General features: G+C 43.5%; 1 protein-coding gene across 4 annotated transcripts in view; it reads right to left on the bottom strand.

Annotated features, from left to right (window-relative positions):
* The window catches only part of adcy2b (adenylate cyclase 2b (brain)), a 40,250-nt gene that overhangs the window by 15,234 nt on the left and 10,932 nt on the right, over positions 1-14,084 (bottom strand). For 3 of the 4 annotated variants that reach the window (XM_076754425.1, XM_076754427.1, XM_076754426.1), the window contains 7 exons: positions 11,498-11,659; positions 10,483-10,632; positions 7,901-8,049; positions 6,198-6,309; positions 4,769-4,896; positions 3,639-3,797; positions 2,435-2,567 (listed from right to left, as the gene is read on the bottom strand). In XM_076754425.1, the coding sequence (XP_076610540.1) occupies positions 2,435-2,567; positions 3,639-3,797; positions 4,769-4,896; positions 6,198-6,309; positions 7,901-8,049; positions 10,483-10,632; positions 11,498-11,659 (993 nt within the window). Of the gene's footprint in view, positions 1-2,434; positions 2,568-3,638; positions 3,798-4,768; positions 4,897-6,197; positions 6,310-7,900; positions 8,050-10,482; positions 10,633-11,497; positions 11,660-12,377; positions 12,418-14,084 lie in introns of those variants that run through there. The other variant, XM_076754428.1, reaches the window with a different exon arrangement.

Here is a 14,084-nt window from a genome sequence, read left to right as displayed (position 1 = left end):
ACCTGATGAAGGTTGGGAAGTCGTCCATGGAAACTGTTTGGAAAAGGGCAGGCACTTTCAACAAATAGTTGGCAGGTGATTGGATGAACCATCATCTATCACAGCCCAACTTCAACCACTGAGATTAATGAACCATATGATGTAACAGGACTCTTGGCGAAGTCAGTGGAGAGAAGAGCAAAAACATCTTTTTTATGAAGAAAAACCTTCAGTTCTGTTCTTTGCTCGTCTTGCAGTGAAGAAACGCTGCTACAGCAGCATCTATGCTAACCTCTGCAGGAGTCGCCATTGGTGATTTTTAGCAAACTCTTCCACTGTCGTTGCATCTAAACCACGCCTGCCCATAGCTGCTGGGACTTGAAACCTGGCAAGATCTTGTGTGATCTCATGAATCCAGCTGCCTCTAAGCTTGTTCCATTCCTCTGGTGATTTAATGTAGAGAGTGTGACTGAGCAAACATGGCACATAAGCCTGTAAGAATTAAAACAGACACTGTCAATAATGGCAGTGTTCATTTCCCGCGGGTGCAGTAAAGAGCTCTGACAGTGACAATCAATGACAACGACAGTGGAGATGACACCTCCTGCGACCCATGCTCCATATTTGGCCTTGATCCATTCATGGGCTTCTTGAAAATGTCACTGACCACCCACAGCCTTGTTTCCAATATCTGATAAGCTATCTCCAGTGCATTAAATAAAGGCCACAGAGCAGCATCTTCTCATATGTTGTAGAGACCTCCTAAGATAATAATATTATATTGAAAGTTACCACAGTGTGTATACCCAGAGGCTCGAGTTTTGCAGAAAACTGGTGGTTTAGCGGGTTGCTGTAGGGCTGCACAGAGCCAGAGTAAATTAGGACTCTCTACTCAAGTGTTGCTACTGTGCATTCGGAGGTGGGATACCAGAAAAATCTAAAAAGCTGAAAGACAAGCAAACAGGGCAGTCTGTCATGAAATGCTCTAATACACTGCCGTGACCAGAGGGAGCTATTAAAAAGGCAGCTCATTACATGCAGCTTGTATGATGGCCCACATAATCTCTCCTTCAAAACCAAACACCTGGTGGAGTTACAACAACAGATTGTTTGAACGTGGTGTCCACTGATGACAGAAGATGTCGGCACATATGAGGTCTCTTTCTGACATTCTCACAGATGATAATCACATCGGTATCAAAGAAAACATGCTCCATCACTTACATTAGCAGCTTCTGTGAAGGATTCGCGACCTGTTTTGTTTTGTGTGTTTTTCTTGCAAATTCCATTGCAAAATGCTGCTACTGAGTTGAACATCTGCACTCTGAGAGTGTTGAAACTGACTTTAAGGGAAAGCTACCAATCTGCGGTCAGGCCCTTTGGAGAGCAACCAGACGATGAAAATGAGAGAAGGAGCCAAAGGATCGGATTTGGAGGAATGCACTGGAAAGCGTAACCCTGAGGTCTGTGAAGCAAGGAGATAGTGAGCACAGGACGCCTGAAGGAGGAGGGTCTCACTGCACATATTTAAAGAGGTGGTTGCATCTCCGCCAAGTGATGGAGAGATTATGAGGGAAGAGGACTGTTAAGCAGGGTTTTTTATCTGCCGAGCCAAACACAGCACACGCTGGATGCCAACAACATATTCTATATGGAGACGTTCTCGGCAGATCGCTCAAATGTCCTTAAACAGCCCTTTACTCTGTCCTGGTTTGACTGGAGGAGCTCCACCACGTCTCACAGTGCCTCAAGCAGCGAAAAGGGATCCGTTCTCCTTAGAGTGACTGACTGAACACCGGCCGAGGTGTTCATTTGATAACATACCGTCATTGGTTCACTACGCACTAATATTATTTACCAGTATGAGAGTAAATCCAATATTATTTGATTCCATACTTGACATTGTCAGAGTTGTTTAGCGGCCCACTGTGCTCCAGGCAGGATGGAAGGATGGCGTGGGATTTTTTTGTGTAAACCTGACCTGCGCGTTGAAATGTTTGGAAAGCTGTGGTGCTGAAAATAGACCCTCATAGTTTTGCATCCAGGCTCATTATATCATCGTGACCCAAAACACACATAAGCAGTTAGCGCTGCGGCAAAGAGTGAGTGTGTTTATTGCCCTGCATCTCTACAACTTTTCATGAAAGAAAAATAGAAATTTTTTTGGCAACTTGAAATGAAGTGATGGCAACAGTTTTTTCCAGGGTTATGGAGAGGGGTTGGACAACACAAAGACTGTTGAATAAACAGCTCTTTGACACACACAGCTGCAACTAAGCTGAAACATTACGAGCTAAGTTAGGATTCACTGTGGGGCTGTTATGCTGGGATGCATTATAACGTCACATGTTCCTATAGAGATGCAGTCCATCTTTCTTGTGTTCGAATAACCTTCTCAATGGCTCTTTCTGACTGTATGTGAATGCATAGAACTTTGTAAGTGATGGTGTCTGACCTTGGGGTTGATGACCAGGAAGGTGACCACTCCATGCTCTTTCAGGTAGGAGTCTCGGCTCTGTCCATCTCCAGGCTCCACTTTATAGGAGCCCTTCAAGTGCTCCAGCGTAACTGAAGAGATGTGGACCCTCCTGGAGATGAGACAGGAAGGGATAAGAGGACAGATGATGAGAGGTTAAGAGCTTGCGTCACTGCGCCATCAACAGGTCAATCAAACACATTATTTACCTTCCAGCTTTATAACTACGCCAACCTGCAATTGTCATTTTTTCGGCTTTGTTTGTTACCAAACAGTGAGGGATGGAGATAGGAGTATGTGTTTTTCACATATCTTTCAGCATGCATAAGAGGAGACAAACCATTAGCAGCCCAGTGAGACAATGTGGTGACACTGGAGAGCTTATTTTCAGTGAGCACGCACATAACCACCAGCACAGTTTCCCATGGCTTGTTACAGTGCTTGGATGGAAGACCTAATGGCCACATAACAAGCACAGAGCTGGTGGTCAAATGAGGTGGCTGTAATTGTCTAAAATGTTTAGGATGGAGTAGAATCTCATGTTCCATGTCAGTCTGTAAATGTGTGTATTTTCGAATGTAAAGCAAGTTGGTAATGAGGCGAGAAAGAAATGATTCAGTGTTGACTGTGCTCGGTCTTGGTGCTGCTGCAACACATCAATATGTTGTTCCCTCAGGTGTAATGTCATATTTGGTTTTCAGGGGGTGGTTTACTGGGGTTCAGCAAACACTGGTTTTAGAACACTGACACTGATGTGAATATTTTTAAGTTGTACTGCTCTGTGGTATTTCATGCTGAACCATATTCCACACCCAAGGATTGAAAACGCGGGTGAAAATTCAGCCTCCTTGAGACACTAACTCTCCACTGAAACTCCAGATAATGATGCTTTTGTACATGTGGCCACCGGGAATTGCTCACTTCTACTTTAGGCCACATGGAACTGCTGTGGAGCAGATGGGAATTCACTGACTTGCTAGAGTGCAAGTCAACATTAATCACAGAGAGCAGAAAGTGTTAGTCAAATCCCAAAGCTTAGCTTCCTGTCTGGTTCACAAACTAAAACTGGCAACCTTGCAGGTACATCCCTCCAGTTTGCCAACCACACAATAATTCTAAGGATCTGCAAAGCAGCACTGCAAGCTGAGATCAAACATTCTTTCAAGTATTGGTAATATCTTACCCTGGCACACCTCCTGCCTCCATATGATTGGCTAGCGTTACGTCATGTGACCACACGTCATACTGCCACTTCCGGAGGCCAATCACGCCACACAGGACATTCCCAGAATGAACACCGACACGCATGTTGATATCGACTCCAGTGGCATCGCGGACCTTCCTGTGGGGAGCGCAGGGCAGAAGAGTTCATCTTTAAAGGGAAATGATAATGGAAATGTGCTTACTCGCTTTTCGAGTGTTGAGTACAGAGCTGGAGATGGGACACATTAGCCTTGCTTAGCATGAAGACTGGAAGCAGGGGGAAACAGTTAGCCTGGTTGTGAACAAAGGTTAAAATCACACCTCTGAATGCATCTACAGCAAAAAATAAGACAGATTTATTGTAACAGGATGAAATATTTGAGATTGGATCATCTCATTTTCAAGTTGTTCCCATTACAATTAACACATTGTGTCTCATTCATTGACAAAGAGATGTGAGAATGACAATATGTGATTCTATGGGGAAGCTCGTGCTGGAACTGTTTCTTGGCTAATCAAGCATATCCAGCAAAATGTTGAATTTTTTAAAAATTAATGTGTTTTTTAGCCATTTATAGACTGCCATTACTAATGCTGCCAGTAATCAGTAATGTATTTTGTGACATGTGCCAAAATGATTCAGTGTTTTCCTCTGCAATTTAATTCTAACCTGAGCAGAAAACACTGCACAACCGCAGTGAAATACAGACTCAGCCTCATCGTGTCAGAAGTGGACGACACTTGATGATGTCTTTAATATAACTGTGGTTAAATGTCAGTGCTGGCAAGCAAACATATCGGTCTATAAAACTAATGTGTGCGTGTTCATGCCTGAGTGAAAGACACAGAGAGAGATGAGCAGAGAGGGGATATTTTTCCATTTGTTTGAAATTTGTATTTGCTCAGTTGGGAGGCTTATCATATTGAATTCACATTGTGTTTACTCTGGAGTTCAAACAGAGCTGAAATCAAGTCTGGCATTCCTTCTGCTCAATCTGTTTGACAGGCACGTGTTTGTTTGTGTTTCCATTTTGTGCATGTGTGTGTGGATATGTGTGTGTGAGAGAGAGAGACAAAGAGGGAGAAAGAGGGAGAGATCTGGTATTTTACTTGATGGCCTCACACATATCCAAGCCCATCTTCACGCAGTTCCTGGCGTGGTGAGGCAGCGACTCAGGCAGACCGGACACACAGTAGTAGCAGTCTCCGAGGATCTTGATTCGCATGCACTCGTTTTCCTTAAAGAGAGAGACGTAAAGAGGGGAAATGGGGATTTAGTGTGCGCTTACCAACAAACTCTTTAATAACTGTCAACTATTTCACTTATACAATACCGTTTCTCGTGCTCTTCCTCACCTCCACACAACCCTCACGCACACACACACACAGTCACATCCATCAAGCCCAAAATCATACGCCCACACACCTAACACATTAGCTCTTTTTCCACATGTGGGATGTGTAACAGCTCATCGTTGCATCGGGTTTATATAACGGCAGCTTCGTCAGGCAGAAAGACAGAGCTGCTGGACACAAAGCTGAGAGAGCCTGACTCAACTGTTTAGACCCGCAAAGCAGAGCACCCATGAGACTGCGAGATACACTCTGACCAGCCCACACTGCTACAACCTGCAGCTGTTAACAAGCGCTGCGCTCCGGGAAGGTACGGTGCGAAGGCCGAGTCTGGCCGCAGGACACAGAAAACATCTATTTCAAGGCCACGCTTCATCTGATTGACAGCTCAAGACAGACTTGTTGTCTCTTCTTGGTTATTTTGTAACTGACCAATTTGTGCAGACTATTCAAATTAGATTGATTATTCTACACGTCAGGTTACATTAAATGAAGGCACTACTTGTGAACCAGATCACATTATTTTATGTGCTACATGTCCTTCATTTATTCAATCCTAATGAATTCTTAATCAAAAATGTCATACTGTAATTTCACTATAATGTATTTATGGTGCATGTTTTGCACGGTTGGGGAGGCTTTTGGGGATGAACTCGCTGTGATGAAAAAGGTCAATTACTTGAGCTATTACTTACAGCTACAAACATGCTAAACTGAATGAGCTGCAGGAGAGTTTGGATGCCCATCAAGCAGCTTTTGCAGACCACATTCTGACAGAGACAGTGTTCTGCAGGCAAGTTTTGTGGTGAGCGAGCTAACAGCTAAGAAGCTGAAACCTCATTCAGAAGGAGAGTTTGTGAAGGAGAGCCTTGTTGCTGCTGCAGAGCTGCTAGAAGCAGACAAATAAAAATGTTCCAAAGTGTCAGTTTGTCTGGAATAATTAAAATCTAAAGTGATAGCAAGTGTGTGTGTGATTTGACCTTCATGGTGGACATTAACAAGTACCTCTCAGAGCTGAACCTCATCATCATCATCCTCTTATTTTGTACATACAACGACAACGATGTGTGTTTGAGGGCACGTTACCCATCCATTTCTGCTGTAATTGTTTTCCATCTGACGCACACCGAGTGTCCCTGTGTATGAAATGTGATATGTAAATGAAGCTGGGCTGGTCTTGAATTACCTTTGCGATCTGGTCAAACTTGCCAAAGAGTTCATTCAGCATGTGTACAAGTTCACCTGGGGAGCAGTCACTGGCCAGCCTGGTGAAGCCCACGATGTCGGCATACAGAATGCTACAAGAAAACAAGAAGTGTAGAAGTTGTACTGCATGAGGTTTAATTAGTGTCATTTTATTAAGAAAATAACATTGATATGGGGCACTTCGGTATTTGTTGCACTTACAATTGCTTCCAATGAGCTTGTATGCAGTGTTGTTTTGCAGCACTTTTACTATGGTGGTGAGTATGTTGGGGTCAACAGAGGAAACATTTTACTACAGAGGAAGCCTTTGGATTCATATTTGACAAACTACAAAGACAAACGCTCCCTGGTGCCCTTATGTCAGACAAAAACAAATAAAACAAAAAAAGCTGCTTAACAGCTCTCTTGGATGCCCCTATGGTAGATAAAACATGATAAAGTGCCCTCTTTGATGCCCTAACAGAGAAAATACAGTGTGGCGCCATATAAGCTGCCTACATGCGAGAAAGCTGGTTGGCCTCTACGTGCCCCTGCATGCTCAAATAGATGATAGTTCTTGGAGTGGTTACACTTTAAATCTGAGTCACAGAATAAAACAATTTAATCTTTAGCAGGATTTGGAACTGTTTTACCATGAATGCATCATGATACCTTTTTTTTATTTTTTATTTTTCGCCCCTGTCCCTCAGGCACCCTGAGTCCACCAGTGGCCAATTTGCTAAATGTGAAAAAAAAAAGAAGTTCTGAAGCAGACTTATAGAAACAGTACTTCATACGTGATGTCTCCGTCGCCTCAGAACGGTTACAAGTCTGCAGAATCTCAACAAGCATCTGACTGCTTCCCAAAGAGAAGGGATGCTATTAGAACAAGCATAAAAACACACAATTTATCCTGTTTCTCAGCAGCAACAACCAATTATTACAGCTGCAGATAGGATGGTGGAGGCAGATGCCGGTGTTTGGCTCTCCACTAGCTGTCTAGTGTAGGAGGATCCCAGCAGAATCACAATGCCACCTGTCCTTGGGTGTCAGTTCTTTGTTCGGGAGAGATTGCCCTCTTCACTGTGAGCTAGACCATGCGAGAATTTGTTATTATTGGAAGGATAATAGGCAGATCAGCATGAGCAAACACACACACGGATGCACATGCTCACCCACACACACACACCTGAGGCCCATGAAAAAGGGGCACGGTGATGTTGTTTCTCCTGTGAGGCTCCAGCATGATGGGAAACAGGTTTTTAGAGGACAATCAATGGAGAGGCTCTTATGGTCAGCGTGGATTTGTGTCTTTGAACCTCACCAATATAGGGGAGGGTGCCATCGACAACAGAGGACATTGACCCCTTTTCGTTTGGCAAAGCGATCTCAGGTCGCAATGGAGGTGGATTAACTCTGAATTGAATTGGGCCATGGCAATGACAAGGGATAAGAAGATGGGATGTAGACAAGATAGTGAAAATGGAGCGCAGGGGAGAAAGGAAATAAAGGAAGATGATAGAAGATGAGAAGAGCACAGAGTATAGGAGCAATCCAAATGTGAGAGCAGGCAGAGAGGGGAGGACAAAAGAAGACGAGGGATGAGCGGTGGCGGGAGGAGGGCAGGATGCTACAGATGGTAAGAGAGCAGAAAATAATAACCTTTGTTATAAGGAGGCACGGATATAGGAGAAGGATTCATACCTAACATTGGTGTGCCGCTGCACATAGAGGTTGTGGAAGTTGTTGGTGCTCTCAGTTCGACCGAAGTTGGGTCCCTGCAGCCTCTGGATGATCTCGGCTTTCATCACCCGGGCTATGTGAGCCGGCAGCAAGGATAACAGCAAGCGCTCCTGGAGACAGAAAAAGACGAGGCAATGAACTATTTGGACACATTAACATGATAACAACACAATATAAGACAGTATACTGTGGTAGATTTTCTTCTGTTCTCTTCTCTCTAATACTGCATGTAACCATCGTTGTCCACAGCTAATATTTAACCTGCTAAATAGATTTTTACATGCCCTTAATGATGGATCAGCGCGGCTCATTTTTCTGCACCCCAACACAGGAGGCTAAAGTCAAGCAGAGAAATTTCTTTATTTTCAAACATGAAGCAAGGTAGAGGAAAGCAATGGAGTGAGTTCTGTCAATCTGTCCTGTGATCCTGCGATCCTGCAGGTGAAACTTAAAGGAAACATACTTGTCAGATTCACTAATAAGAAATTTCTGATGTTGAGCCCCTTGTAGTGAAGCGCTGTCCTTCCTCACTGATCTCTACTTCAGTCTGCTACACGTGACTCTGAGATGTTGACATCAAAGTTTGATGTTTGCTGCTGATGTTTGAGGAAGTTGACATATTCAAGTTCACATATTCCGCAGCACTAAGAATATCTTACAGATTAATATGGCCAGCTATCTGGGGGAATAAGAAAAATGCAGCATCCATCGCCCATAGCTGCTCTGTGGCCATGCATGTTGTGGGTTTTTGTGTTTTTTAATTTTGCACCATCTACATTGAATAGAGGTTTCTGTAAGGGTGATTTTGATGTGCGTGTGTGCGTGTGTGCGTGTGCGTGTGTGTGTGCGTGTGTGTGTGTGTGCATATTCGACAGAGTGAATAGCTGCCTGAGGGGGTGTGACTCATAAATGCGGCTCACAGCAAAGAGGGTCATTACAATGTTCACACACCACAAGCTCATTTCCTAAAACACAGCAGCAAATTAAGGGGAGAGAGAGGAGTTGGGGGGATACACTAAAAATAGAAACCCACACCACCCTCACTTATTTACTCATTCAGCACTGAAGCACTCTACTGTGAGCGTGCAGAGGGGGTATAATAGCCTGAAGAGATGTAGCTTTATTAATCATGTGTTTGATTAATGAACTAAAGTGATCTGTATTCAGCTTTTCAATGAGATTTGGCATTGTTTAGTTATGCACTGGCATTTGTGTGAATCCTCACACACACACACGCACACACAAAGACTACGCAGAGATACATAAGCCAGTGAACATTTAACACGAAGATTGTTGCCACAGGTAAATATTTTCTGTTATTATGTGCAAGATATAATATTCAGTGTGCAACTGACCTGTGGCTAAACATTTCTTACAGCTAGAATTTGCTTTAAAAAGAAAAATAAGTCAGATAATCAAATATATTTTTCACATATGAGATTGTTCTGCCCACCTGTAGGATAAGTGATGTACATAACAGATCAGAAATAACTTAAATAATAATAAATAAAATATGAGGTATTTGAAATATTTCAACAGCCATTTTTTTGAATGATATATTAATTTTAAATTGTGTATTTCACCATTTTGTAAGGAAACACTTCAAATTTTAGAATTACAGCACTAATAATAATAATAATCATAGTGAATCCCCACTGAGTGGACCACCAGTTATTAATGTGTAATTTTATATGTCATTTCCCTGGTCGGAGAGAATGGCTAATGTCAGGGCAAAGACGCTAATGTCAAGCAAATGTCACTGCATAATGCCTCTTTAGACATGACCGACTTACAAACTCTTCATCCCTGACAAAACTGAGAAGTGACATATTTTGGCCATGAAGCAGAACAAGTCTGAATTTCATTTAGGGTGTGCTTTGAGCTAAGTGCTAACGTCAGCACGCTAACATACTCATGATGGCTGTGCTCACACTATGAATAATGCTTACCATGTTCACTGTATTATGCAGTTTAGCATGCTAGCGTGATGACATTTACTATCAGTAAACACAAAGCTGAAGCTGATGGGATGCACATTAGTATTGTAGGTTTGTATTGGAAATAAAACACATTTGATGATGGCGCTAGAAGAGCAGTCAGGCGTTATTGATACCATTACAATTCTTTCTGAGGGGAGCATGAATCTCTGTATGAAATTTCAAAAGAGTCTAGTCATTGTTGAGGAATTTCACTCGAACCCACAAATGTCAGCTTCATTGTGGTGCTCCATGAAAAGTCAGGGAATCAGACAAAAACACTGGAGAACATCCTCTGGGGACCACAAATGTCTGCACAAAATGTCATGGAACAAAGAAGAGGACTGACATCGCCATTCCTGGAGCTAAAAATGTAGCTGCACTGAGTATGCAGAGACTTTAAGAAGTTAAAGTCTTGCGAACTTGCTTGCAGTCTTGCATAGAAACATTTGACTCAACAGCATAAAAGCAGGTGTCACATGCATCCTCAGCAATCTGATGACAGGAACTGACATTAAGGGTTTATTCACATGTTCATTGCAAGTCTATCTTTGTGTGTGTGTGTACCTGTTGGTGCTTCTCAAACTCCAGTTTAATGGGGGACTTGATGCAGTTGCAGGTGTCTTGATAGGTCTGTTTGAGAGCCAGGTCCATCAGGTGCTTGTGGTACGCCCCGGCCAGGTTTCCACAGGTGAAGATGATCATGTTGGCTAAGATCTGGCACGTACACCGCATGCAGACGTATACGCACAAAGAACGGGGCATTAAAATAATGTCAGGAAGTGATGCAGATATACATGTAATTTTCACTCTATCTACCTCCTTCCACTTAAGCCTACATTATTACCTCGTAAAAGCGGGCCAGTGCGCACACTTTGGCTGCACCTTTACACCACTATGTCAACCTTGAGCTCTTTAAAATGCAGCCTTGCATATCAATAGGTTGTCTCTGGTGCTGTATCCAAGGGCAATGAAGTCATCCAGCATGTTTTATTGTTAGTGTGCTTTTCCACTGTGCGTGTGTGTGTGTGTGTATATGTGTGTGTGAACCTCAAACATGCATGCGATGCAAAAGCAATTCTGTGAAGCGTTATCAAGCATGGTTCTGTGATGTTTGTTGTTTGGTGTGTTCACAGAAGCGCGATGAGTTTTCTGGTTTGTGGGGAGACTTTCTTTGTGCCGCTGTACCAAGAGTACATTCATTTAGAGGCAGCGTTTTAAGAGCTGCTCCCTGAGTACATTAAAAGGCAGTTCATTTGACTCTGGAGGCTTTGCTGAATGTGCTGTGTCGTGATGATACAGGACAGGTTCACTGTTTTACAAGCCAGTCCTTTTTAAAATGTTGCACCTCGTCATTTTTAATCGTGTGGGGAGCAGCATTACCAATTTGGTTTGTGAGAAACTAAACCCTGTGAAGAAATCATTTAGGCCTTCAGAAAAACTAAAGGGGAAGCTCACAGCAGTCACTCCGCCACATCAGCCGCAGAGGCAGGAAGTTGGGTAAAATGTGGATTTCAACAGTCCTGCAATGAGCCGTGTGTTCAACAGTTTGAGAGTCAACACGAGCAATTATCTGTCTTACCTGCCAGACTAAAGGTTCCAGCTCTGTGACTTTGGAGGCCAGGCAGACGCTGAGGGTGACGGTGTGCGAGAAGCAGGTGATGGCGCTGGCGATAATGGCCCCTCTCATGGAGAAAGGCAGCATGGTGTAGACAACAAACACGATGAACAGGAAGAAGGACACCTGGACACAGGAAACAGAAAGACGCTGATAGGTGAAGGGGCCGATTTGTCTAAAAGGAATCAGATCGGCTCAAAGCTCTTTTGAAATAAATTTTGAAATTTCTTTCATGATATGCTATGATAACCACTGTATGGTTTACAGAATTACGTGCGTAGAGGACAGTAAATATCAGCATCGTAGGTCAACCTGGGCTAATATGTGTGGTCATGCATCAGAAATGACCAGAGCGATACCAAAATATGCATCACAAAAATGGCTGTGACTGAATCCCACCAGAGATTTACGTTTCCCTGACTCTTTGTCTGCTTTTTGTTTGAATACAGAAAGAGAGTTGTAAGAGTTAATTGGGCTGCCCACTCTTCAAGATCCAACAATAAACTGCTGATCCTCAATAAATGATTAGAGATGAGTGGGCTGCTCACTCAGCATTATAAAAAAAAAAAAAACTGCCTTGAAAACAAAACAAAGCAAAATCTCACAAATACTGAAGTATAATACAATGACTGCTCGAATATTTCATTTCAGTACTTGAGTTCAGTACTTGACTGTGGAACATATTAAGAGGAGTTTCCTGCTTCTTTACTGTAATCAGTCATCTGATTTTCCAGGTTTCCATCAAAGCCTCTCACTCCGACCTCCCATCTGCTCAGATTGTGAATGTGCATGTGTGTGTGTGTTGAGCTAGGTGTGTGTTTCCTACTGCATTGCTCAGTGATACCTTGTGCCTTAACCTCCAGCTTTGTCTCTGTCCACTTCCCCTGCTGTGAGTCCACCCCTTCCTGTTATGGTGGCCACCAGCGTGAGTGGGTCACAGTCTCAAATGGGACACCAGATGAACTCTGACCTTCCTGCCTGTCTGTTTATTTCCTGTGTCTTTCAGGTTCAGAGAGTGGGTCCACAAACAGGAATCTACAGAGAGGGAAAACTGATCTTGCTCGGACTCGGACCTCAATGAGCCACGTTATTATACATGTGAAATTTAAAAAAATATATGTTCATTGAAAAGTCCTTTGCCTCCTTTGAGTGCTAGCCAAGAAGAGCTCTTTGCATGCTACTCACAGTGTTTATGACTTCAGTGTCATAAACATTATTTGCAGTGAGAGGGTGCACAGAGATGCATTACAAAGATATTATGAGTCCATGTGGTGTGTTATCAAGTGCAAACATAGGTTTCACAGATATCGAGACTAGTACATTGGATAAAAGTGACTGTTTGGGTGACCGAGTTCCTTCTAACAGAAGACGGGAACACAGAGGACACAGAGAGAGAGAGAGAGAGAGAGAGGGGTGTTTTGTGTAGGCTTAGACTTTCTGTTGCTAGGGGAACCAACATAGGGAAGCTAGATGCTGACGTCGGAGCAGATGTGGTGTTATGAAGGTCTTGTATATTTTGCAATAACCTTCAACTGCAAACCCTGAGCTACCACCTCTGGGAAAAAGAAAAAACAGAGGACGGAGGGCGGAGAGTGTGTGACGTCTGGTCTGTTAGGGTGGCTGTGGGAATCGAGAATGGCAGTCCAATTTCAGGTGCGTCACCTGCTTCTCTCTGCTGCGCAGGCAGCCAGACACACTCCGTCTGCACACCACTCCGGTCTGAATCCTAATACTCAAACACCTCCAGATGGGAGCCGCTGCCATCCAGTTTCTTGGTTGACTTTTTTTTTTTCCCCTCTCCCTCATTTCCAGCTCACAGCTCTCCTGACGGAAGCAGCACACTTGCTTCCAAACACACACATATGCAGACTTGAGTACCGGCATCACAAATGCTTCACTCTTTGCTCACTTTAGCGTTTATGAGCAGCTTGGCAGCGGTTTTAGATGCAAACTCATTGTCGTCTTTTGCACGTATGTACCAGTGTGACTGCGTCTTGATTCCGGGGTACCAGGTGTTGCAGCCATCTTCAATCTGCCTTTTGGGAAGCGTCATAGCCTTCGTGGAAATTGAATAAAGCCCAGACATAACAGGGTAATGCAGCTAGATGGTGGCACACGTGGCTTTTACTGTACGTGGACAAGATATTTGTTTGTGTGTGTACAGAAAGAGGGTGAGCAGGCGAGCATGTTGGGGGCAGAGGGGTTGAAAGTGAATGGCCGAGAAGAGCACCACTTTATCTCTCTCCCTCTCTTTCTCAGGCCTTTGCTGTTATCCATCAGACATGTTGTTCTCTCAGTAATCACAGTCAATCCAGTCAATCCACTGAAAGCATGCTGCAATTCCAGCTGTTCACCACTCCCTGCTCCCTGTAAGTGTCTTTCTTTCTTTAAAAGTGTAGATAGATAGATAGATAGATAGATAGATAGATAGATAGATACGAGTATAAGTGTAAGAGTCACAGGAACAGAGGAGAGTGATTAATAATGCAGAATGATTATGCTCTCACAGGTGGTCGATGGTAAAAATATCTCCACCCCAGAGGATGGAGGG

Source organism: Chaetodon auriga, chromosome 17 (genome assembly GCF_051107435.1).
Source record: "Chaetodon auriga isolate fChaAug3 chromosome 17, fChaAug3.hap1, whole genome shotgun sequence".
Lineage (NCBI taxonomy): Eukaryota > Metazoa > Chordata > Actinopteri > Chaetodontiformes > Chaetodontidae > Chaetodon > Chaetodon auriga.
The sequence above is the reverse complement of the archived record's forward strand: the minus strand, read 5'-3'. Positions and strand labels throughout refer to the sequence as shown.